At 32.2% G+C, this 26,924-nt stretch overlaps 1 protein-coding gene across 1 annotated transcript in view; it reads left to right on the top strand.

Moving 5' to 3' along the window:
* Positions 1-11,435: 11,435 nt before the first annotated feature.
* Positions 11,436-26,924, top strand: part of sei (potassium voltage-gated channel seizure) — a 58,890-nt gene continuing 43,401 nt past the window's right edge. The window contains exons 1-4 of the mRNA XM_077438198.1: positions 11,436-11,549; positions 11,693-11,767; positions 16,393-16,630; positions 16,707-16,888. Coding sequence (XP_077294324.1) covers positions 11,436-11,549; positions 11,693-11,767; positions 16,393-16,630; positions 16,707-16,888 — 609 coding nt within the window. The remainder of the gene's footprint in view (positions 11,550-11,692; positions 11,768-16,392; positions 16,631-16,706; positions 16,889-26,924) is intronic.

Raw genomic sequence — 26,924 nt, 5'->3', positions numbered from 1 at the left:
TATACATACATACATATACCTAAATTCACTTTCATCCATTTCGATTTATTTGTGGCGCTACGCACTTCTGATTTTCATCATTATAGATTTCGGAAAACATTATTCTGAAAGGAAAACATTAAGAAATCTCGAGGAGAAAAGGTCGCAGGGCAAAACGAAAAGTGTCTTTGAGCCGCAAATAGAATTTTCCGAAATTTTTCCTCTCCTCAATTTTCTTTCACTTCGATACATATTTTAATGCTACGTCGTCACAATATATATAAAAATATAAAAACGAACACGCCTTTATACAAATGAATAGAACAGAACACACCTTTATATTATCAAATTAGATTGATCGATCTCCATTATAATGGTGTGTTAGTTTAGTTTAAAAATATATACATATATGTATATGTACATACATATGTTATAGATTGAATATAATTATGCGCTAAATTCCATTAGATATGCGACCGGAAGCAACGTCATTATCAAATTCGATTGATCGATCTCCATTATAATGGTGTGTTAGTTTAGTTTAAAAATATATACATATATGTATATGTACATACATATGTTATAGATTGGATTTAATTATGCACTAAATTTCATTAGATATGCGACCGGAAGCGACGTCATTTCCGTCTCAGTTTGCATTCAAATGAGACCCACAAAGGGACCGGAAGTTGAAGACAGAATGAAAGAAACGACCAAAATTTTCTAATTAATTATTCCAGAAGTACCTTACCTTTTATTTACGTCTACTATTTGTCAGATTTATTTTAGAAAATCGAGATAAAAAAATGACGTGAACCTTTGGGTTCCCCTTGAGCGGCATTTATTAAATATTAAACTTATACATATATAAATTTGGAATCATATTCAAATAGTGGTGACAAATAGTAAGTAGGTCGGGTTTTGCCAATTTTTGATGAAGAAATCATATAAATTACCACTCTGATAGAAAACGATTAATTTGGAGTCATACATATCCCAATCTAACCAGCAGTCCTACAGAAATACTCGGAATGAATTCGTTTCCATCGAGGTTAAGGCTGGGCTCAAATTTGGGAACCTCTCACTGCGAGCTATTTTATTTGTATCCAATAATTATTTATATTTCATTTCAGTTGGGGAAAAATACCTCAAAACTGACCAATAAGAGTCTCGTATCAATATTTAGAGTTTTACTACTGTGAAGATTACAAATATGAAAAATAACACTCTGTAAAGAAAATTCAGCGTATATATATTTCCGTGTATTTAATATTTTTATGTTGACACCCACACTGTGATGGATAGCAAGTGACCAGGGCTTATATTTTATTTTATTTCTCCAAATATACTGAATGCAGAATCTTCATATCTTATTTATTTCTCTTCAAAACCTCTATGATTCGAATTGTCATTGCGAAATAAAAAAAAACATTGATCAGTATCAACACAAATTATTTTCGTGGGAAACTCCTCGTAAATGTACCTCAAAGATGTGAGAGAGGGGGAAATCAGTACGCCGCGCTCAACGGCCAGTGTGAGAGCGATATCCGCCTTGGAATGATGGCTCTGCTTCGGCCGTTATTTTTTTCATTTCTTGCACTTATTTTATATTATTTATTATTTACGTTTAATACACGATAAAATGATTTCTATACCTAATAACAATAACTAACCTCACTTGTTTTGCATTGTTTTAACTTAAAACACACATTTTTGACTAACTGGATGCCTAGCGTCCAGCACAGTGGCTAGTGGATTTTTTTAACACATTAAAGCGTGTTAAACTGAGGCGTATTGAGATATATCTAATATATAATTTCGAAAGAGGCTTTGTAAGTTTGTATCTTTGGTTGGGAACTTCGTAAACAAAACAAAGTTTCTATGACGACAATTCAATTAGTTGAATATTATATTTTTTTCAATTCAAATAAATTTAATAAAAAAACAAATGAATATTAACTATTAGATTCGCCATATTTAAGCTGTTTATATTACAAATACCGAGCGAAGCCGGGTAAAACAACTGGTTCAATATAAATATAAAATTTATTTTAATTATTTTTTTTTTTTTTATCATTTGCCTACATACATAATTTCAAATAGTCAAATTTAACAACACAACACAATGTCTACAAATGTAAATGTGTTCCGATGAATTAACGTAATTATTTGAACGTGTTTACTCCGGACAATGTATCATATTTCCATATCAAACACGTATGTATGTAAGTATGATTTTAACTGTCATTTCTATGACAAATCATCGGTATATGTACATTGCAGAAATAATAATCAAACACTCAGGCAACGCCGAGTAATCTTGCTAATGTTTAGTACATACATACATATGTATAATATATGATAACATGCAAACATGCTCATGTTATTAAATGCTTATGCACATGTGTACATAACTGTTTTACACTTCAAATTGTTGTGGCTAAAAAAACAGTGGCGTACCTTCATTTGACTAGCTAGACTAAGCTAGTCATCTAAAATCTCTAAAACTCTAAAACTATAATTTAAAAATATCAGCAATTCAATTACAATGAATTAAAATCGTTTTCAATGTTTATCTTGTTCAATCAGATTAGCGAAATTCAGAAATTGAAATTGGCCTTCACTAAAGTAGTGGTTGGGGTAATGGATTGTTATGGTGTTGTCCGCCACGTCGTTCTCTTGCACGGACTGGCCATCTAAATTCTGTTCCCTTCGCGGTACTTGCGAATTGTTATGTATTGTCGTTCCGCGTGTTTAAAACGCGTTGTATACGATATTTTATCTCCAACGTAATGGCAGACGATACACTAACGTATATTGATGACCAAAATGAGCAATATGGCAAAGTATGAAAACGATCGGATAATAGATAAAAATGACCACTGAAACGAAAGCCATGTGAAACGTAAAGGAGGTATGTAAAAAAAATAGTGTTACGTACGCCGCGGATTGAGCGAATTGCACTTAGACCAACGGATATCTGTTATCGGATTAACTAAGTGCATGCACTTACTTCCTAGGATTATATCTGGACTCTAAGTGCATTTAGGCTAAACAATGACCGTTATTAGTTATTTCTCAGAATCGGTACGGGGAGACCCAATGTCGTGGAAATACATATCCGAATCATGTCATTCTGGACTGAGCACTGACAGTGCGTGTATCTCCTTAATCATCAATAAATGCTGTGAAACGACTGTTGGCCTTTTACTTGGATCCTCCACCCACCCCTACGCAACAATAGCATGATACATCATAAATCGAAATAATGATCTATTTATTTAACTACCAAAGTTCTATTATGACCCATTCAAATGGATTTAACGACACAATCAGACCCGATTTCCACCATCGGCAATACATAAACAAAACCTCACACCTATTAATCCTACCGAACGAGGGTTTACAAACAAATAAAATTAGAAAGCGCAATCGTATGACCCCAACATACAAATATATAAATAAATATACTATCGTCCTCATACCCTCAATCCGTATTACTCGAACGGCCCCATGAACGCAAAGTGCGTGCGACCCAATTTTAGCCCAAATGCCACCGAGATGTGGCCAAGCCCCTCCACTTTCGACCGGACAACATCCCCTAACCCATCCCCTGCCACCCTATTACTACGTTTCGCTTTATTGCCTTTTTTCTCTTTATATTAGCGCTATATTGCCGAGTGTGTGAAGCGTGGCTATCTCGTTCGTAATAAAGGTCCCGGTCTGTGGTTCAGGAATGCAAACGTTTTCTATTATAATTGCTGTGAAGCACGAGACTACGCCATGACATTTGACGGCACGTGTAATATCGCCTTCAAAGTCAAGGGCGATAAAGGGCAAAGAACTCTAGAGGGTGTGCGATTTTTATTTTTTTGGCACTCTCAATGTCAAGTGAATTATTACTGAGTTTTAAGTTCATTTGTAAGTCAATTGAGACGAGTTTTTAGTGTTGCGCTGTGAATCAGATTTAGCTTTTGATAGGCCATAAATAAATCGACGCTCGTCTTGTTAGCGTTTGTAAATATTATATTGTGGAGTCGGCGCACGCTTATCGCTAAAGCGCGCTCCGTGGAAAATGCTAATTTTTCCGTACAAAGAACTCGAATGTTGGAATTTTTTGTTGTTTATATTATTTTTCATGGTGTGTTGATGTGTTTTAACGGTAAAAATTTTTGACCGTGTAATTATTTGTACGGAAAAATTCAAGTTTTCCGCAAAATCTTCTTGTTCCGTGTGCTAGTGTATATGATAAGTTTAAGTGCTGAATTGGAATTGAAATTTGTGTAAATTTTTTATAATATTACGGCTGATGCTTAGACATTTAGCTCCAAAAACTGATAATTGCATTGCATAATTAGACGAATACTAATTACTAATATAAAAACGAGTTTCAATTGAAAATATTAAGCATCAAATGATTCACATAGAATAAATCATTTAAAAATGATACAAAATATTTTTTAGCGTTTCGTACACCATGGCGGTTTGCATATTATGATTTCGAACGGAGTGGTCACGGATCGATTCCCACTAGTACATAGCTGTTGGCCAGATCTTGCTTTGTGACTTTAAGAGTTTGCCAATTTTTCTTTCAATATGCCAATTGCCTATAAATTGGCATTTCCTTTCCAATCTCTCTTGCAAATCTCAAGTTATTCAACGTCTTGAGGTTCGCCAATTTCTATAATAAAATAGTGCAAAAATTTGTGCACAGATGTCACTGTAGATGATGTTTGTATGAATTCGCATTGTATAGTAAAAATGCTCGTATCAATTTTATTATTGTATTGTATCTGTATTAGTACACTCGCCGCTTTGGAGCGATCTGTAAAGGCAAGTGTACATGATGGATTGAAATAAAAATAAAAAATAATAGCCAGACATTGTAGCCAGTAATGATAATATTTTTTTTTAAAAGAAACATATATTTTTTGCATTTTATTACTAATAAGAATTGGTACGAAATTTGTACAAAAATCTTTTTGTACAAATTAATAATAATTTATTTTATTGTACATACATACATATATTCAAAACATATTACGAAATCACACCACTTTTAATTATAAGATATATGTATTTCTTTTTTATCCCCATTCTATATCTTTAATCGTAAAAGTCATAGCATGAAGCATTTACCAAACTAATATTTATTAAAAGTTCAAAATTTGACGACCACTTAAATGTATTGTATATACACACATACATTTCCAAATAAATAGTCTAATGTATGTGGATTTATACGGTATTTTTGGAATATTTAATCAGTTCTATTTGTTTATCTCAATTTATCTTAATCAATTATATATAAGACTTTAAGTAAATAAAATAAAACAAACAATAAGTGATTTGTAAACAGCCTCTTTATTTGGCGACCTTTTATGTATTATATGTTGCGGAATGCGGAATGGTCAATAGTAATATATATATATATATATATATATATATATATATATATATATATATATATATATATATATATATATATATATATATATATATATATACATATATATATATATATATATATATATATATATATATATATATATATATATATATATTACTATTGACCATTCCGCAACTGAGACAATGTGTACAGAACTCTCACCTGTATTATTAACAGAGTACACACACGTAGGCGTATTCGACGAGAAAGGTCTCTGAAATATTGTTCGGTTTCGGTTGGAAATGGTTCGAATCCGGTTAAGGGTTAAGAGATGGCCCTCCTGGGGCCTGAACAGGCGAGCTCCTTAACCCTATAAAGCCCTTATTAAAATTTATACGCGAGAAAGCGAATTAATATTACACACACCACCTGAATGTCTATCGGAAATAAATTGTACATATAAAGAATTGATTCCCATTGTACCTATATTCACGTGGGCATACTAGTCGAACTGCCCGGCGTTGCTCGGATGGGCATAAGTTGGAAGTTTTATAAGGAAGCATAAGCTAGCCAGCAGTTAAGCTTCTGCCTAAGGGCCGGGCCGCACCGTGCAACTTTGTCGACCGACTAGTTGCACGACATGAAAAAATGTATGGAAATGTGTGCGACAAACAAGTTGACGGGTGTGGCATGTCCCATCTACCTGCATGCATTGGTCTGGTCGCCCTCAACCAAGTCGCTCGCAAGTCGCACGGTGCGGCCCGGCCCTAACTCCGGGTACGATCCCGTGGGCTGACCTTGATTGAAAAGAATTTTATAGTATATCTGTAGTTCTGCTGGTCAGACCTGGATATTGTGCTTCAAGTAGATCGTTTCCTATCATAGTTTGCCAATTTTCTCTGATTTCATTGTTGAAACGGTTCCCGATTTAAAATTGGCTAAAAATCCTTCCTACCCACTATGTCACCACTGTTTGAGTATGATTAATGTCCAATAAAATTTAGGCACAATTTATAGATGTCTCGTTAATTTGCCAGTTTTCAATGTCTCGTAATTCAGCGACTTGTACAATAAAAATACTGTATTGTTTGTAATTGGTCAGGAAGGCGTATAAAAATGGTATACCTGGTATAAAAAATGTAATAAATATAAAAAAATATACGTTACCACGTAGATATATATTTAGTAGGGTGTCGCGTTGTTGAAGGACTAATGATCTGTGTGAATTAAGCAAAACTGTCAGATTAGTACGCATGTCAGACAGATTCGTTTAATTATCCTCAAACTAACTTGATGGTTAGTAAATTATTCTTATGTGCCGTCGTAATAATACAATTAACTCGCAGCTTCCTAAATTCCTTCTACTGTGACGCTTAATTGAAATGAATTTGCGTTTTGAATTTATAATAGGTGGCAGATGGAGCTTTCTATATAATTTTCTATGATATAAAATATGATCATATATAATATAAGATATTGTGACGATAAAATTGACCAAATTTAATCTGCAAAATACAAACTGACAATCAGATTTAAATCAAATTTTGCGCAGTAACAATGTATTACTATAGTATCATCAAAAAAATACTGATTACATTAAATTTAAATTAGCTATCCCTATTTCCAGATGTCATGCCTTTAAAGTTGCGTTGAACAAATCGAAAATAAAACAAGTTATTAATATAATTAAAATCTCACCTTAGCAAAATTTATGTAGTTATTTATATAATGAAATAAATTAAATTATATATACTTATATAAGAAAATATGTCCGATTTCAAAAGTATATCATAATATATGTAATTGTAGTGAATCAAAACGGCTTCATTAATGAACCAATCATGTCAAAAATATGATACAAAGTAATTACAAACACGGAAATGTCATTTGCGCAAACGTAACATGACAATGTATCGACTGTAATGTGACAACTTTGATTAAAATTGACATTCGTTAATTAATCCCGCATTGTTTGTTTGGTTGTAAATTTAGATTGATTGATGATAGAGCCTCTTCGTATATATTATATGTATTAAACCTACATATATAGCATTAAATCGATATTTTTTCTATAAAATTAAAAAGCTGTTGGATTTGTATTGATCCAGCAAGCCGACTTCAAATAAGAAGTACTTGATTATATCGATAGAATATTTTAAACTTATGAGCTTTTAAATTTAACTATCAATTTTCAAAGTCATTTATCATACATAGTAGTTTTGTATGTAGATTGAAGGCTTATATAAACAGATCTGACAAGGCTATAAGAAGACAGATGATTTAAAGACACACTTGGCTACGTTTAAATAACGATCCGAGCCAAAGCTTTCAAAAATATAATAATGCAAAAAAATCAACGCTATTCAACATACATAAGAGCATATTTGGCACATCCAGAATCAAGTTGCGAATGCTGAAAAAGCTCACAAATTTAAAATTTTGGCTTTTATTATGAACTCAGACAACAAGATTGCTTAATTCATTAATTAAAATAAAAAAATGCCTATCGGATCCCCTTCGACGATGCGAAAAATTTGCAGATTAAAACGGTCCCGTCGCACGCAACACCCTTTCCCGGGAATTTCACCCCCCTGTTCCGTGATGAAGGCTTTTGACAAGGCTTTACTCCCTAAATACTCCCACACATATGTACGTAGGTATAATATCTGTACTCTGGTTCTAGAAAGACCGTGGTCAAATTTATTGTATAATACATAATATCGCTATTCTGTGTGTCTGTGTAAGATAACGCCCGCACATACTATAATAGTCGTTTCGATTCAACATACATACATATGTATGTACGTCACAGGTAAAAAATTCCAACAAAACGTACGAATATAATAACAAAAGAAAAAGGCTTCTACAATATATACTGTTTAAAAAAAAGCCTATATAAAAATGCTTTTATATATACCAAAGTCTCTGGGAATTTATGTAGTTACATCTATTGGTGATTAATTAATTTCTCTATTGGTGTTTTATATTGTTTGTATGTAGGTAGGTAGGTAGTTTTTTTACCTTTTTTTCATATTAAATTAAATATATTTAAAAGGTATTTGAAAAAAATACGACCGTGTGCAGATCAAACACAGCACCGACACATTTCTTTTAATTTTTTTTTATTTAAAAATTTAATATGCCATAACCCATGCGATGATATTTCATCAGGTGCAGCACTATTTGTATGTACGTATATTTATTGATTCATTTTTATACAATTTCGCCATATTGACTTTACAGATTTGCTCAAAGTCGTCACTATAGCTACACAAAAAGAAAATTATATGACATAAAACAAATATAACATTATAAAAATATAACATGCTACGATCCCAAACTAAACAATCCCTCAATCAGATCAGTATATTTTAGATTGAACAAATCCAAACCAATAGAAATTCGGTTGAGGAGCTTAATGCCCCTGATAACAGGGGACGTAATCATTAAATTGGTACGTGTCTCAGGCGAGGAGAATAAATCTCGGTATCTAGTATATTTGAGTTTGCTGGGAACATTGAAGTTCAATTCAGCAAGAATATGAGGATTGCACATCAGTAATTTATAAAAATGCTTCCCCAAATATACTGTACGCCGCGACTTAAGGGAATTATAACCCAGTGCTCCCTGTAGATAGGCACTTGGATAGAGCCAGGGATAGCGACTATAAATAACCAAGTAAGCATATCTGAGAAACCTTTTCTGCACTCTCTCGATTCTCAAACAATTGACCCTATCACTAGGGCTCCATATAATGGATTAGAACTCGAGAATGCTTCGTACTAGCGAGTTATAAAGTATACGGAGTACCAAAGCACTCTTAAAAGGTTTACTGGCATGCAGTAATTACTTGCACGCAGTAAAATATATATACATTTGATATGAAAAACACATATATCTTATGCTGGCTCCACTCATTGAACATCAAACAAGTTCCACTCTGAACACTGGACTTGGTTGAATTCAGTTTAAGACAAATTTCTAAATCGAAAACTCTTAGATCAGGTCTGTCATATGTAGCTGTCACTGTCATCGAACACGGCATTGATAAACATATGCCCTACAAACAGTTTAAACACAAACGATGTTTACTAAACTGACACATCTTTTAGCGGGCCAATTCTCACTGCATCTATTTAACGACCTTGAATAGAATCAAACGAAATATTATTTGCAATTTTTACAAACGAAATAGAACGGAACCCCGACTTAAGCGCGAGAGACAAAACCACGCCGACGTAATCGCCCCGACAAAACTGCGAGGCGTCAAAACCGCGGGGACAAAACCGCCCCAGCAAAAAGTGGTCAACGACAAAACCGCGCCATATTAAATATCAATTTCGACTTTATTTGTAGCATTCAAGCGTTCGGGTACAAAAATAAAGCAATCGTAAATCAAATATTTGATGCTTTTCGCACAGAATATGGTTCACTACTGCCAATTTCTTGAAAAACCGAGCTTTTTTGCTCTATTGATTTTAATATTAATAGAGTGGTGTATTTTTACAAACCTCCTTTACGTTTCACTTACGATTACAATTATTCAGAGGACAATTTACCTCTTATCCGATCGTTTTCATACTTGCCGCTTTTATATCAACACTTACGCGGCCCAAACCTCTTAGTAATATATTTAATTACATTAGTTTAAGCCGGGATCATAATTTTGATTGAAACCCCAATCATTGAAATCTTTTTTATTGAAATTTTAATCCCACACATTTATACATTTGCTGTTGAAATTGCCTTTTTATGGTATTAAATTATTATTTGAAAAGCATTCATAAACCGCCTAACAATAGTTATAAATAACACAACTGAAACATAATCAATTATTGATGTGAGGTTTCACGCTTTCAACGTCAAACAACACATTGGGTTGCCTTATACATACATATATACATACATATGTATGTACATGCTGTGGTTTCTGCCCGGATCGAGCCGGGATAGATATTCCCAGACATTTACGGAATTTTCAATGTTCCGTGTCCCGGGAATTTTTAAATGATATAATTTATTTATGTATTTAAATACAGAGAGATGAGAAAAATAAAAATACATACATACATATTTATGTACATATATACACAGACAAAAATACATTTATACATAAATGTAAAAAGCAATAGCATTATAATAATAGCAGGTAATGAAAAAATATCAAAATACAAAGTAGGGAATATCTTGCAATTATACCCAACACCGATATATGTATAAGAACCAGCCGCAAATACAAAACATCCCCACGAGGCCCAAATGGGAGAGAGAAGATCAAAATTTCACTAATACATCACATTCAATTATGAAAATAACGATGAGCGCAGGCTACCAGACAAAGAGGTTGAAAATAATCTCCGATAACACTGAGCAACAAAAAAAATACCAGAGCGGAGACTAGCCAATCTTTACTAAGTTTGACCCACTGAATTCGAATATGATATTTATTTTTGTTGGTGGGTGATCGTTTACGAGATATGAGCGTTTAAAAAAATCCGCGATTTTTACAGTTTTTTGGCTTTTGCGGTCTTTAACTCAAAATTTAGGATTGTTACGCTCAAAGTGAGTATTGGAATCAATAGTCAGATATTTTTCCTATTTATTGCTATATTTCATTGCTTTAAAATACTTCTAATTAATTGTCAAGCAAATTTTAAAAGTCAAAAATATATTTTTTTTTATGGATTTTTTTTTCGTGCTATTTTTCATTTATTTGGCAAATTTTTTATTTCACCACGTTTATAAGAATTGGTTTTCTATCTCAATATTTTTTTTATCTAAACGTACTAACTCAAGCGGTAATTGCAATTTAAATGCTTTCGTTGTGTATATGGTTGTAGCGCGTAATATTTGGGTGCAAGCGAGATCCAAATTGAATCACATGCAATTTTAGAAGCTCCAAATTGAATTACATGTAATTTTAGGACCTTTTAGAAGCCTAACTCGGAAGCATACAGTGTACAAACTCACCCCTGCCACATTTCCAGGTGAATTGCTCGACATTCCCCCGATCGTTTTTACACCCTGCTCCACTTAATTAGACAAACTGGTCTTTACGAGGGTTGCTATGGACGAAGGTAGAGTGGTGTATCCACTTTTAATGCAAATCGATACAGCTCTCCAGTTTCTTAATCTATTCGCTTCTCCTGCATCTTCGCCCTTGTGTAATATCAAGTATATTGTATGTATGTATTTGTATGCTGACTTCAAACGTAGAGTATTCAGTTACACGGGAAAAGTTCCAGAAATGCTGCCGTTGCACCAGCAATGAAATCTTTCGAGTGCAGTGTGAATGCATCGACGCTTGACCTCATTTATTTTTAGACTGTCTTTTACGTTGCATCTTTAAAAAATGACACGTTTGCTATTTGGAACGGTTTGAAGTGTTTTGAAATATGGGTAGAGCTTGCATGCTTACTTCGTATACTTATTTGAAAGCAATTTTTTGTAAAACATATATAAAACATATACATATACATAGTAGAATAGACTAGTGACTTTAACAGACCTTGGATTTGTGACTCCAAATCGATCATTTCCTATCAGAGTTTGCCAATTTATCTGATTTTCATTAAAACGGTTCCAACAAATTGGTAACCTAACCTATTTTCACGCAAATCTCAAATTATCAGTAATTTCGAATTTCGCCGAGTTGTATAAAATGCTGCAAATTTAGAAATTTGCTCATAAATGCTCTGTGGATGAAAATTGATATGTATTTACTGAATTTCGCTGAATTGTTTAAAAAATAGATGTCTCTGTGGGTGTTATACATTGTATAATGTGTTTGGATATATATATATATATATATATATATATATATATATATATATATATATATATATATATATATTTATATATATATATATATATATATATATATATATATATATATATATATATATATATATATATATATATATATATATATATACATACAATGTATACAGTTTGCCTCGTGTCGATTTAAGGTGACTTTCATCTAATCCAAAATAATTGATTGCCGCAGGTACACATATGCTTGCGGTTTGTAAATTATTATTTGCAAGCGTTAATATGCTTGCGGTTTGTAATTATTATCTGAATACCTACATTGAATAACGTGTTTGGATATGTCCATACATACAAACCTACACAGTTTTCCTTGTTTCGATTTTATCAAGTGACTTTTCAAGTGGTCTGAAATTGTTGATTTTTGCAAGCACACATATGCTTGCGGTTTAAAATAATATCATTATACCTACTGTCATGTTCCAAAACGCAATTTATATATTTTTTAAATTACTTGGTTAATAAACCAAGATTTCTTTATAATCATAAGAACGTTACATTTATGTTATTGGTAGAAATATTCGAAAACTACAGATTTAATTATGGAACGATGATGAATTTAAAATGAGATACGAAGAAATTTGTTTCACTAATTAACTTTGGTTCAATTTATTCTGGTGCTGTGCTGACCGTCACTTGCGGGGTCGATATTAATGACTACCACTCTCGGAGTCTCGATGGCGATGACTACCAGTCTCGGAGTTTCGATGGCGATGACTACCACTCTCGGAGTCTCGATAGTGATGACTACCACTCTCTATGGTGATAACTAACTTATGTGGTCGAATCGTGATCTATATAAATGATTTATATCTATTGGGTTGAGCAAAGTCCGGCATTCCTGGGTTGGGCAACGTCCGGCACTCCTGTCTTATCTAACTATCCCTTTACAGGATTTGTTACTCACGTATATGAATATGAGAAAGTGAATTTGATTATTGTGGGAACTACATTGATAGTTGATAACCTCGATAAAATAAACGAATTTTTGTTATTAATTCACAAGAATAGTCGAAATATGATTTTTCTAAGTGGAATTTTATTGAATTCTCATATAAAGACAATTTAATATATTATCCCTATTAATTCAATTCAGATTCGTGTAAATACGAGTAAATACTAGTACGAGCTTTTATCTCGCAATTTTACCGATTTAAAATTCAGCACACTTCCAATTAACCCTTTTAAACGAAAACAAAAAATAGTTTAGCCAGAAAACTATCCCAATAAACATGTTTCAATAGAAAAAACTAAATATATGTAAAATAGTATTAACAGTGAGAAAAAATCCCAAGTGAAAATACGTACTTTTGACTTTTTATTTGAACTGGACGACTATTTAGAGAGATTTGAAAGCTAAAAAGTATTATAAATGAAAGATAAAATACCCGACTATAGATTTCAATATTCATTTTGAACAGAAAATTGACAGATTTTGAGACATCGACCGAATAACACCAAGATATAGAAAAATCGCGCGATTTAAAAAGCACATATACATATCTCCGAATCTCGAGCCAATCAACATTTTTTATTACCAGATTCGTGTTCACTGGGCATAGATCTATAAGAAAAGTCATATCTCGCCTCTAAACCATTTTTCGTGTCGAACAGTGTAAGCGAGGTACATAACACTCGATAAGCGAGGTACATAACACTACATTGATAAGCGAGGTACATTCAACTATTAAATTGACCATTGTGGCGCATTACAATATCCTGTAATCCTACAATGGTCCAAAATTTAAATAAATAAATATATTGTATTGTATGCTTGTATTTGTACAAACTTACAATACGTACAAAACCTTCTGGATTAGTCTTCAGAGTTTGCTAAAAAAATTACGTTAGACTTTGACGTAGGGCTTCCAAGCCGGTTTAAGCCGAAACCGAAAAGCCGGCTTTTTGACCATTTTTCAAAAAACCGAAAACCGGCTTTTTGGCTCGATCAACCGGCTTTTTAAGGTTTTCTTTAATTAATGTTTTTTTCTCAAAATTAACAATTATGAATTTTAAATTTCTATGAAAGATCAAAATAAATGTGTATAAACGCTCTTAGGTAATAGGCGTATATTTCTTTGAACAAAAAAAAGCTACATTACTTTCTTTCTTGAGCGGTTTCTTTGAGATTTAGTAATGGACCAGGTCATAAACCAATAAAATATTATTGAAAGTATGTAGTTTCAATGACCTACCCAACTTCAGGTATAGAAAGTATCCTTATCTATCGCAAATCCCACACTATCGCAAATCCTTGTACTTGAAAACATAAAAAAGTAGTCAAATGATTTATGGCAAAATGCATAGGAATTTCCGAAATATAATTGATTTTTCTTCGAAGGAATTGCCCTTTACATATTGGGGCCACATACCTACTTTTATTATGGATTTAAAATGTTTGTGAATGTTATTATGGATTTAAAATAAAAAAAAATCATTTAAAACGGCAAATAAATTTGCCGTTTCAAATGAATTTGTTTCCGAAATTTGCAACGGCTGCTTTTGGGTTTTTTTAAGCTAAAACAGATGCGTAAAAACAACTTTGAAATCTCTTTATCTATTATATATCTTTGAATCTCAGCAGTTCTTAATATTAAGTTCACGATTCCACAATTATAGTTTTTCTGTGAGGTTACACATTATTTTTTAAATAATATATTCTTGATAGTAGCTTATTTAAATCATTTAATTATATGTGCGTATTTAGGATCTGCCATTTTACGACTGTGATATATTATTATTCCTAATATTTATCAACGATATTCAATCTTCTATTCATCATTCTAAATTTTTATTATATGCTTAAAAATCTATAAGAGAATAATTGATTTACCTGACGCTCTTTATTTGCAAGAGGATTTGAATTCTATTTATGAATGGGCTAATGTTAATAAACTTCCCTTCAATATCCTAAAGTGTCGGGTCATTTCTTACTCTCGTTCTCGTTCTCCTATTAAATATCCGTATAAATTTAATGATTCTCTTCTTCAGAGAGAATTATTTATATCTGATCTGGGAATAGTCTTCGAAAATAGTTGGAGTTTCAACATTCACATTGAGAATATCTGTGATAGGGCAACAAAAATCCTTGGATTCGTAATCCGTAATTCGTCCGAACTAGGGCTCACTGCCATTCATCTCTTATATTGTACATTAGTTCGCAGTGTGCTCGAGTTTGGCTCCATTATATGGTCTCCCTATCAACTTCGTTACTCTCTAATATTGGAACGAGTCCAAAGGAAATTCCTTAGATTTTTATATCTGAAGACATTTGGATTTTATCCATATCTGTTCCCTAGTGCCTTTGTCTTGGGAGCTTTGGGTTTCAACTCTCTGGCAAAGAGAAGAGATTTATTTCTTGGGAAACATTTCGTAAAATTACTTAGAGGAGAGATTCACAATCCCGCTATCCTGGAGAAACTAAAATTCTGGGCCCCGGAAAATCATAGAGTTTTAAGAAAACATGATATATTTTTGCCAATTAGGGCTAAATCAAACGTGCTCATGAACTCCCCCCTCTCGAGAGCTGTTCGACTCCTTAACTTACTGGCACATTACTTGGACCTCTTCGATGCCAGTCATGTTGAGTTGGTGGAACACATATTTTTTACTTGGTTTTTATTATTTTTTTATGTTTTTTTTTATTTATGATTTTTATTATTTTTTTATGATGTTTTTTTTATTATTTTTATGATTTTTATTATTTGTATTATAATCACATTGACGCTTTGGGGCAACCTGTCAAGTCTCTGTGGTATTGATTTTTTTTAAATAAAATAAAATAAAATAAAAATAAAATATGAACATATAATACAAATTGTATTATTTGTAATATTTGTAATAATAATATAAAGTAATGATCTTATGAAAGTTCATAATGTTTATAACCTAATTTAATTTATAAAAACTATTTTTTTGCATAATATAGATATACATATATTATGCAAATATATATATATTTACATTTTTTTTTTGATATAAAAATTTTAAACTTAAAAAAAATCGTATTTTTCTAAAACCGGTGAAAGCCGGCCAACCGGCTTTTTATTTCGGGCGGTTTTTTGGAACCCCTACTTTGACGGGAGTATGTTCGAGGGGCAACGAAAATTGTCGTTTCACCAAAAACACCAGACTTTCATATTCATAATTTGAATCAACCCTTGTTATTAACATGAACCATTTTGAATTTACAGGTGTTGACGCTGGGCACCCCTGCCCCGCAGTACCCTGCACCTCCACCTCGGTTGCACCGTCTGACCATCTTGCACCACTCGCCGTACAAAGCAGCCTGGGACTGGCTCATCCTCATCCTGGTCATGTACACGGCCATAGTCACACCCTACGTGGCAGCCTTCCAGCTCAACGAGCCCGACTTCGACAAACGGAAGTCCAAATTCGGCGAGGACCCCATCGTCGTCATTGACATGATCGGTAAAAACCAACCCAACCAACCCGAAACCCACACAACCCAGAACTTCGCGGCAAACTCTAATCCTTCCAATTTCAGTGGACGTGACCTTCATAGTGGACATCCTCATCAACTTTCGCACGACTTATGTGAACGGGTGCGATGAAATTGTGTCTCACCCCTATCGCATAGCCATGCACTATCTCAGGGGGTGGTTCCTGATCGACTTGGTGGCAGCGATACCGTTCGATCTTCTGCTGTTCGGCACCGACACGGACGAGGTGAGCTTTCGCTGCAAAATGTCACTTTGATACACCTTTTCCATCCCAACCTCCCTACAATACTTCCATGGAAATACGTCGCATTCCTGGAACTTTATCCCGAGGAGAGTTCCGTTGTCATTGAAACTGCTACGGTTCATTTATTATAAACGTCAATTTTTCGAATGGATAGTTCCGAGAAACGCTTCATTGGAAATATGGGATAGGAATCCGAGCTATCGGTTAAAAGTTTCATATTTTAAACAATATATACATAGTTAGTATATTGCTTTATCAATATATTTTTTTCAATATATAAGTCCTGATCAAAAACCGATGTGGTTAAAAAGACGTTCATTAGTACTAGTGTTACGCTAGCGTTCCGTTATTTTGGTTTTTATGTCATTTTGGTCTTAAAGGTTGTATAGAGCAGACTTTGTGCTTTTATTAAAATAATAATAACAAGGTGCACGCATTCGTGTACTTGATAATAATTGAGCAAGAATACGTCAGTTGACAGACAACGCTTGTACATTGTCTGTACGAACATCTGACTGTACGAACGGTTGACAGACATTTGGCTGAATGGACACTTTTTCGATGGATTTTTGGCCCAACTGACATTCGAACGAGCAAACATTTGACCGAATGAAATTTTAACCGTTTAAATTTATTTCTCATATGAAAAAAGAGATAAATAAAATGATAATCCGCAATAATATTTTCTTTTAATTTTATTTATCTCTTTGTTCATATGAAGAATCATTTCAAACAATTAAAAATTTCATCGAACGCCAAAAGTCCATCGGTCTAATGTCCGTTCGGCCAAAAGTTCATCGGCCAAATATCCATCGACCAGGTGACATTTGCCAAGGGCGCAAAAATCTCAAGTTCGTTTAGAACGTGAAGCAAAACTTTCTTACGACGAAAAATACAAAATGAACAATATATTTACTATAGATTTTTATTTATTTATAGTGGAAAAGTACTAGAAAAAGACTCGTATATAGCCAGGGATAATAACCATACAATTTCATATTTGAGAAGCCATTTCTGGATCCTCTCAATCTTGAATGAATGAGTCGTATATGTAAGTATAATAAGACTTCATATAATGGAAGAAAATTCTAGAATGCCAAGTACTAGAGATTCATAAAGAATTTTAAGCACCAAAGAACTCTGTTAAAGTTTACTAACTTATAGTAAGAATTCCAGCATTTTATTTTTGTTTAAAAGCTTAGATTCATTCACGCAAATCATTTTTTTTAACTGTGGATTATGTTAACTCAAAAGGAAGCTGAAAACCGAGGATAGTGTTTTCAGAAAATTATACCTACTTTTTACGAGGGTTAAAAGCTTATTTGAATTCGATGTCTATATAACGTAGTTTTTATACATCAAATCATTTTCATAATAATATTATTTCTTTAAGTATGTTTTACCATTTAGGTATAAAAAAAAGACAAAGGGGTGCTTATTTCATATTTTTTAAGGGTGCCAAAATCATTGGTACGACTCGCATAGTTAAATTTACATTTATATTTTGTGCAACATTTGAAACTGAAACTGATATAAACGTCAAAATTATTAATTAGTTTTAAAAATATATTAGCGTGACATCTACTGGACCCTGTTCACTTTGCCGAAATATTTAAATTTTATTTGGTTTTACTAAATATAAGAATATGTCTTGAAGTTTAATTTTATCTGATTAGCAATGTGGAATAAATGAAAATAATTTTTAGAAAATTAGTCTTAATATTGAGCGGGAGCTTTTCAAAAAAAATCGCTCCTTTAATAATTCATATGTATTTTTTTTTTTAATTTTAAAGCCCATTCTATATCCATAAAGGATTAAAATTAAACTGCCATTCTTTAATTAAAATATTTAAGCTAGTTGGAAAATTAACATATTTTGAAAACTTCGGCAAAATGAATCTGGGTAATTTTATCATTGGTTTAAGTGTATTAATTTTGGGTCAAAATAAAAAAAAACTTTTTAAAAAAAGGATGTTGAATAGGGATCTAAATTTTTGGGAAAATATTGTGGAGAATAAATAAAAGTTAATTTAAATAAAATGAAAATTTCCAAAAGAATAGAATTACATGTTCATACCTATATATGTATGTTTTATAATGGACAGCTCATAATTTAATAAATAATGTAGTATAAATATAAAATATCAACAATCCAATATTGATTATAAATAAAATAGTAATAATATAAAGGTTGCATTGAAAACTTAATTTATAAAAATTATATTGCTGAAATTAAAAATTATAGTGCTCAAATGCTTAGTACTGAAAACTGTTGCTTGTCGTTTATTTTCCTTATGTATATTATAATATAGAGAAAATTAATAAAGTTAGGGTCAAAAGAAAAACATCGACGAGGATTAAATCTATCAGGCAAAACTTAGCCAATCACCAACAGTACACGATCGATCAAATTTTAATATGTACTCATTACGAAGCAAAAGTAGACTACAAATTTACTTGAAACCAACCACACTTTATAGCTGCAAGCTTTTCCGCATAAATTTTGCAATATCGGCCAACTAAGTTCTGTCTCACTATAAACATCAAACTTCGCTATTCGCGGTTTCCGCATTCGCTAAATTACCCACATATAAATTCCAACTACGTACGCCACTGCGAAAAATGTAAATTCTCCTTATTTACCTAGCCACACATTAACTCAACGTATACCAGGAACGTTTCATAAATATAATAAAAATACCGTGGAAAAACTCTTTTTAAGTTATACAGTTTTATAAAGCTTCATTTTTGTTCTCTTACATTACACTTTATACACATATATGTATATACGTTTATATACATATATGTATATACGTTTTATAATGCAATTACCAAATTTTGATATATTAATATATGTAGTATCAAAGTAAACAACCTGATGGGGTCTATACACTCTGCTGGGTCCTAAACACTCACTAATAACACTGTTCGACACGAAAAATGATTCAGAGACGAGATATAACTTTTCTTATAGATCTATACCCAGTAAACACGAATCTGGTAATAAAAAATGTTGATTAACTCTAAATTCGGAGATATAAATATGTATGTGTTTTTTAAATCGCGCGATTTTTCTATATCTTGGTGTTGTTCGGTAGATGTCTCAAAATCTGTCAATTTTCTGTTCAAAATGAATATTGAAATCTACAGTCAGGTATTTTATCTTCCATTTGTAGTACTTTTTAGCTTTCAAATCTCTGTAAGTAGTCGTCTAGTTCAAATCAAAAGTCAAAAGTATGTATTTTCACTTGGGATTTTTTCCCACTGCTAATACTATTTTATATTGAGATTTTTCTATTGAAACATATTTATTGGGATAGTTTTCTGACCACACTATTTTTTGTTTTCGTTTAAAAGAGTTAATTGAAAGTGTGCTGAACTTGAAATTGGTAAAATTTCGAGCAAAAAGCTCGTACTAGTATTTACATGAATCTGAATTGAATTAATAGGGATAATATATAAAATTATCTTTATATGAGAAATTAAATAAAATTCCACTTAAAAAAATCATATTTCGACTATTCTTGTGGATTAATAACAAAATTCTATTGATAACTGGCTACCTCGATAAAATAAAGCGATTTAAAAAGCACATATATCTCCGAATCTCGAGCCAATCAACATTTTTTATTACCAGATTCGTGTTCACTGAGCATATATCTATAAGAAAAGTCATATCTCGTCTCTGAACCAAAAAAAAAGTAAAACAGTGTAATTCTTTTTTTATTTTGTAGCTGTCAACCTAAATTTTGATTAAATATTATATTGTCATCTGCTGTCTGTGTGTGTGCAATATTTCAAGAAAATCATCTCGGTCAAAGTTGATTACAAGATTAGAACTATTCGAACAAAAAATTCAAGCTTTATAATACCGTATAATGAAAAGCTTGTTATTCAACATTATAGAAAAAGGAAAATCAAGTCCAATTTAGTCTGCATTAATTAACCAATGATCGTAATGACTTACACCAATTTGGAGACAATGAGCGGCAGTTCGTGTAAACACGATTAATATTATCATAGCAAGCACAATGGTTCGTATCGATTTCGCAAATGGACAATGGCTTGTAAATTCGTTTGCCAACATACTGTCCTATCTTGTATATACGTTGTTGAAGGTTTTGGCACGCAAATATATGCCACGCGAGCACAACCTTTGCACCGATTGCCAAAAGCTTCGCAGCGTGCCAAAGCGCTCAGTTTGATGTCATTTTCACCCCCTCCCCCCGTGGATTTTCCCGCGTGAATTTCCCCAAAGGGGAGGTTTTCCAGAGTGTTCCACCCCTCGCTTCCTCCCTTTTCTGTGGCCTTCATCTACATTTGAATCAAGTTTACCCCCGAGATGATATCGAGGTTTGCCAAGAATGCGGGGCGAATCTTCGAGATGTGTGTCGCATAATACTGAAATAATTCGTGGCGATAAATTTAAATGTACAAAAGATGTCGGAAAGCAAACGACAAGATAAAGATTGTAGTACGTCCTTGTGTTGGACACAAAAAATTGAAATAAATCGAGCACCAAAAGTATGAACACTACATTATAAGATATTGATGTTCAGTCTTTCCAAGCAAATTAATATATCATATCACAAAATAAAGTACTTATTTTTTCATTTTAATGATTAGATTCTACCTCTACTTAAGTATTAAAAATTGTTTTATAACAAACCTTTCTTAGAGTATGGTAGTTAAAATATCATCAGCATTACACATGAGAATAGTAGAAACTACATATGCAGTTAAAACTTGTGAAACTTACAAGTTCTAAATGTGATATTAAAGCACGAGTTTTAACAGTTGTTTGCTATGCGATGCTAATAAGATCTGCATCATTCTATCCAACCGAATATATATATATATATATATATATATATATATATATATATATATATATATATATATATATATATATATATATATATATATATGTACAAAATAAAATTAAACCGTTCCTTTGGTAATTACATCATACTTTTGACTTCATCTTGAAAGGTTACTCTTAACAACTTGTACTTTAAACACGACTCTGGAACTTCCTATGAATATGTAATCAACGTACCTACGAGTTTTATTACTTTTCTACATCGTCTGCAGAATATTTCGCAAATTAAACTTTAATAAAATTTCCAACACGGACGTGCTATATTTGAGAGTGATGTGTCACGTGCTTAAATTAGTCTCCCCCATTTTCACTTGTATCAATGTGGAAAATTCCGTCATGAGATTACATCTGGACATTTTTACATTGAGAATTTACACGTCGATGTCTACTTTAATCGGGGGAAAAAACCAACCCGTCAAGTTAGTCACGCTAGTTTAGTATTTTTTGGGTTTTTGAACCTCTTAGTGTTTACGTGTAAGGTCGAGTTGTAGGAGTTTCGCTGGGTCATCACTCTCCATCAATATCCATTACAAAAAAAGGCGCGCTGGGGAGCGGTGGGTGGGTTTTAGTCCGTCGGGGTCGAATGGGTGGAAACGACCCAGACCTGCCCAAAATCAACTCTTGGAAGGAGGCATAGGTTTTCAAAGCAGGTGGAGGACGTCAATATCGCACATTGAAGTCGTTTATACACGATCCTGTTTCAGTCCGAGCTACTGTATGGATAAGCTCCAATTATAAGACACGAAAATGGTCTAATAGTGGGATAAAATCACTGTTACTTTATTTTTAAAAGATACTGAAAACTCTGGAGAAGAAGATTCATAATGAATATTTTAAATATTTCAATAATTTGTACGGAAAAATCGGTGTTTTCCACTAAAACTTCTCGCAATCGGAGCGAACGCTCTGTACATCCATTTAGCATCTCAATTTCTTGCTATTTTACAATATAGACATATTTTATACATTCAAAAGTTTCAATGAACTATTCAATTAATTAACGGAAAGGTTTATGGTTTGATCCCCGATTGTTTTTAATGTAAACATATATATCTTTGGAATTACTTAAATTGAAAATCCAAATAGAAAGTTTATTTTGAAAAATCTTAAATATACCAATAATCTCTAGACATGAGGATTTGAACATTTACTTCTGAGTATCCTTAACATGATAAAAATATTGAAGCACATTTCAATTCATATTATTTCAGATTAAAGAAACTGATTTTCATATCTAAATAATCACTTGTGATTATATCAATCTTGACAGATTGATCTATCATCATTGTATCTACACATACATGTACTAGTAAATCCATAAATACCGACATATATCAATACCGGCACTACCGAAAAATTCCACTTCAGTATTGATTTATATCAGTATTGATTTATTTAAACAATTAGTGCAATAAAATTTAATTCATTGCGATTAAAATATCAATAAATTAACCAAGGTTTATTGTCGGTTATCATTTATTATTTTAATCAATTATAAAAAGTAAATAAATTTTTCAGTCTCAAGTATATGTATATACGCTATTTTTGGCATACTTTATCTTTAATTTTAAATTTATGATACTGTTGCGTAGGGGTGGGTGGAGGATCCAAGTAAAAGGCCAAAGTCGTTTCACAGCCTTTATTGATGATTAAGGAGATACACGCACTGGCAGTACTCAGTCCAGAATGACATGATATCGCCTACGTACCACCTTATAAAGGGTAGATCTTTCAGGACGTCTATTCTGTTTACCTTTTGTATAGTCACGTATTCGGATATGTATTTCCACGACATTAGGTCCCCCGGTACCGATTCTGAGAAAGGACTAATAACGGTCATTGTTTAGCCTAAATGCACTTAGAGTCCAGATATAATCCTGGAAATAAGTGCAAGCACTTAGTTAATCCGTTAACAGATATCCGTTGATCCTAAGTGCAAGAACTTAGTTCATCCGTTAACAGATAACCCTTGAACGGTCAAATAGTCTCTGGGATTCTATTCGCTTAATCCGCGGCGTACGTAACAATACATTTAGCGGCTCCTTTGAATAGCAGATCACAAAGGAATGTTAAATTTAGTCTCATTCTTTGTAACATAGTTTGACTATGTTACAAAGATTAATAGTAACATAGTTTGACGTTTTTGTTATACAAAAAAATCCTGAAAATTTATTTTTTTCGAGAATGCGTATATACATATATGTATTTATGTATGTAAAATTATCACAGAATTTGTCAATGGAACATTTAGAGAAACTAAATATTTTCTTAATATAATGATATGCTACGAAAATCGATCAGGTTTACTTCCTATCAGATTTCAGAAACCTATGATTGCTTATGCAAACGACCCAACGTTCCATTTCCTTAGCAAATTTGAATATCCCTAGCCAATTATTAGTTATAATGTATCAAATATGTATGGAATAATTATATCACACCAACTGTATTTATTTTATCTAATATATAATTTCGAAAGATACTTTGTATGTTAATATATATGTACCTTTGGTTGGGAATCGTAAACAAGTTAAAACTTCTATGACGACGAGTCATAGAAATGAATATTTACTATTAGATTCGCCATGTTTACGATGTTTATATTACAAATACTGACCATAGCCGGGTAAAACAACTAGTATAATATAATACAAACACAATAATAATAAAATTCACATACGAACGTATGTACATATGTACGTGTCTATAGTAAATAAGATTAAAGCCAAAATGGAAGAGATTAAACCGATGGCCGGAAAATCATCATCAAAGTTAAACTTTGAAATTTCTCCGCCACCCTCACACGTCACTCCCTTACCTTGCCCATCCCCTTCCCATCTAATGGATAACCCATTAGCCGACGATAACGTCTACGAACAGCGACTTAATTATCTTAATATGCGCGAAAGTTTAACTAGAAGGCATATACTATACGTCTACTTTGTTTCGGAAATAGTTTCGCCCTTCTAAAAATATAAGGGCTCGTCCAAATGCACGCGCTGTGGATGAAGCGCTTTCTATACTACATTATAAATCGATCTCATTTTTAATATATATGTATACTATAATTATATGAATAATAAAATAAAATATAGTGCAGTTTTAATTTGTATTGTTCATTTTGTGATCATTTAAATATAAAAAGGGAAAAAGGGAGTTCAAAATTGAAAAGCTGTGCTATTTGATGCATTACTTGAAAGCTTTCCTACCATTGTTACAATAACCTGATTAATTATAAAAAAAAATACATAATACAGTTTTATATATAAAAAGTACATATAAAAAGTATTTTAAATTTGTTTATTTATTTATTTTTTACATATAAACCAGGAAGGCCTTACAATTAAACCTCAATGCGCCTTCCTGGCTAATTGCAAACAATGCAGCATTTTTATTAAAGTCATTTAATTACGAGACATTGAAAAACTCACAAATTAACGAGACATCTATGAATTGTACATAAATTTTATTGTACATTAATCATACCCAAATAGTGGTGACATATGTAGTAGGTAGGAAGGATTTTTAGCCAATTTTAAACGGGAACCGTTTCAACAATGAAATCAGAGAAAGTTGGCAAACTCTGATAGGAAACGATCGACCTGGAGTCACAAATATCCAAGTCTGACCAGCAGTACTACAGATGTACTCTGTAAAATTCTTTTCAACCGAGGTCAGCTCATGGGATCGAACACGACGTCTCTCAGTGTTAAGCAGAAGCTTAACGACCGAGCTATGCTGTTGGTTAATATAATATAAAAACATCATCAATTATTATGTATAATATAAACGTAATTTAGTTTCGTCAAATTCAAACTAATGTTTTCCATTGGTATGTTGAATTTTATTAAAATATATATATATATATATATATTATATTTTACCTTGATGCCACTACGGGTTGCCCCTGAGCGACACCTATGTTATTAAGCTTATAGATATATAAATTATAATTTTGAAATCATATTCAAATAGTGGTGACAAATAGTTGGTAGGACGGTTTTGCCAATTTGACGAGGAGCCGTTTCAACAAGAAAATTAAATAAATTGGCAAACTCTGATTGGAAACGATCAATTTGGAGTTGGACCAGCAGCACTGCAGAAATACTCCGAATAAATACTTTTCAATCGAGGTCAACCCGGGGCTCGAACCCGGGAACCACTCGGTGGTTAGCATTAACGCAACCTCCAAGTTATACTGCTGATTATAGTCGGTGCGATATAGCGTGAGACTTACGAGAACCGTACATGCTGTCGCATTCGTGCAATATTTTTTTTAATTATATAATATAATTACGATATAATTCAATGCAAGGTCTTTAATAATATTACTGTAAGTTTTGCTGTTCATAACATGACATTGACTATTACTTTTATCGTCTAAAAAATATAAATTTCCATTAATATAAAATATATACGTGTTCCATAAATAAATAAATAATATCAACAACTTACATATTTTATATTAAAATTTTAAACACGAACTCAAAATATAAGTGAAATTCTATGTTGTATTTCTTGACCAAAATGCAATGCAAAACTGAAACGAAATGTGATTGGCCATTGGTGAGTGCGATAGAATGTACATTTTAAGTAAGTCTCACACAAGATTCGATTCAACTACATATAATATAATATTGTTTTTATTTTAATTGAGTTGGTTGAGTTTTAGATACATATGTAATTCCACTTGATTAAACTTGTCTTGTTAGCAATATTAACACCTCTCTGCTACCTTCATTGGATAATTGAATTTTTGGAGACCTAACAACACGGTAGTTACATATTTCATTTGCACAATGTTGTATTTAAATGTTCTACATATTTGATGTGCATCAATCCTTACACCTCCATACACATACATATATATATAATATATCCTCTAATATTGCAAAGTGACATTTTTTACGCTTCATATCTAATTATTCTATCTAAATGTGTTTTATTTACTATTATATATCTATTATCGATGTTTACGAATGCATTTATACTATATTATATATTTGAATGTTTTTGTGTTTTTCTTTTGTTGTTTTTTTTTTATATTATTATTTTATTTTATTTTTTCGTTTTCATTTTTTTGTCTATATATATATATAGATAGATGTTGGCGCCACATTTTAATTTTATTTTAAA

Source organism: Arctopsyche grandis, chromosome 9 (assembly GCF_051622035.1).
Source record: "Arctopsyche grandis isolate Sample6627 chromosome 9, ASM5162203v2, whole genome shotgun sequence".
NCBI lineage: Eukaryota > Metazoa > Arthropoda > Insecta > Trichoptera > Hydropsychidae > Arctopsyche > Arctopsyche grandis.
Note: the sequence above shows the minus strand (reverse complement) of the source record. Positions and strands in the feature narration are given on the sequence as shown.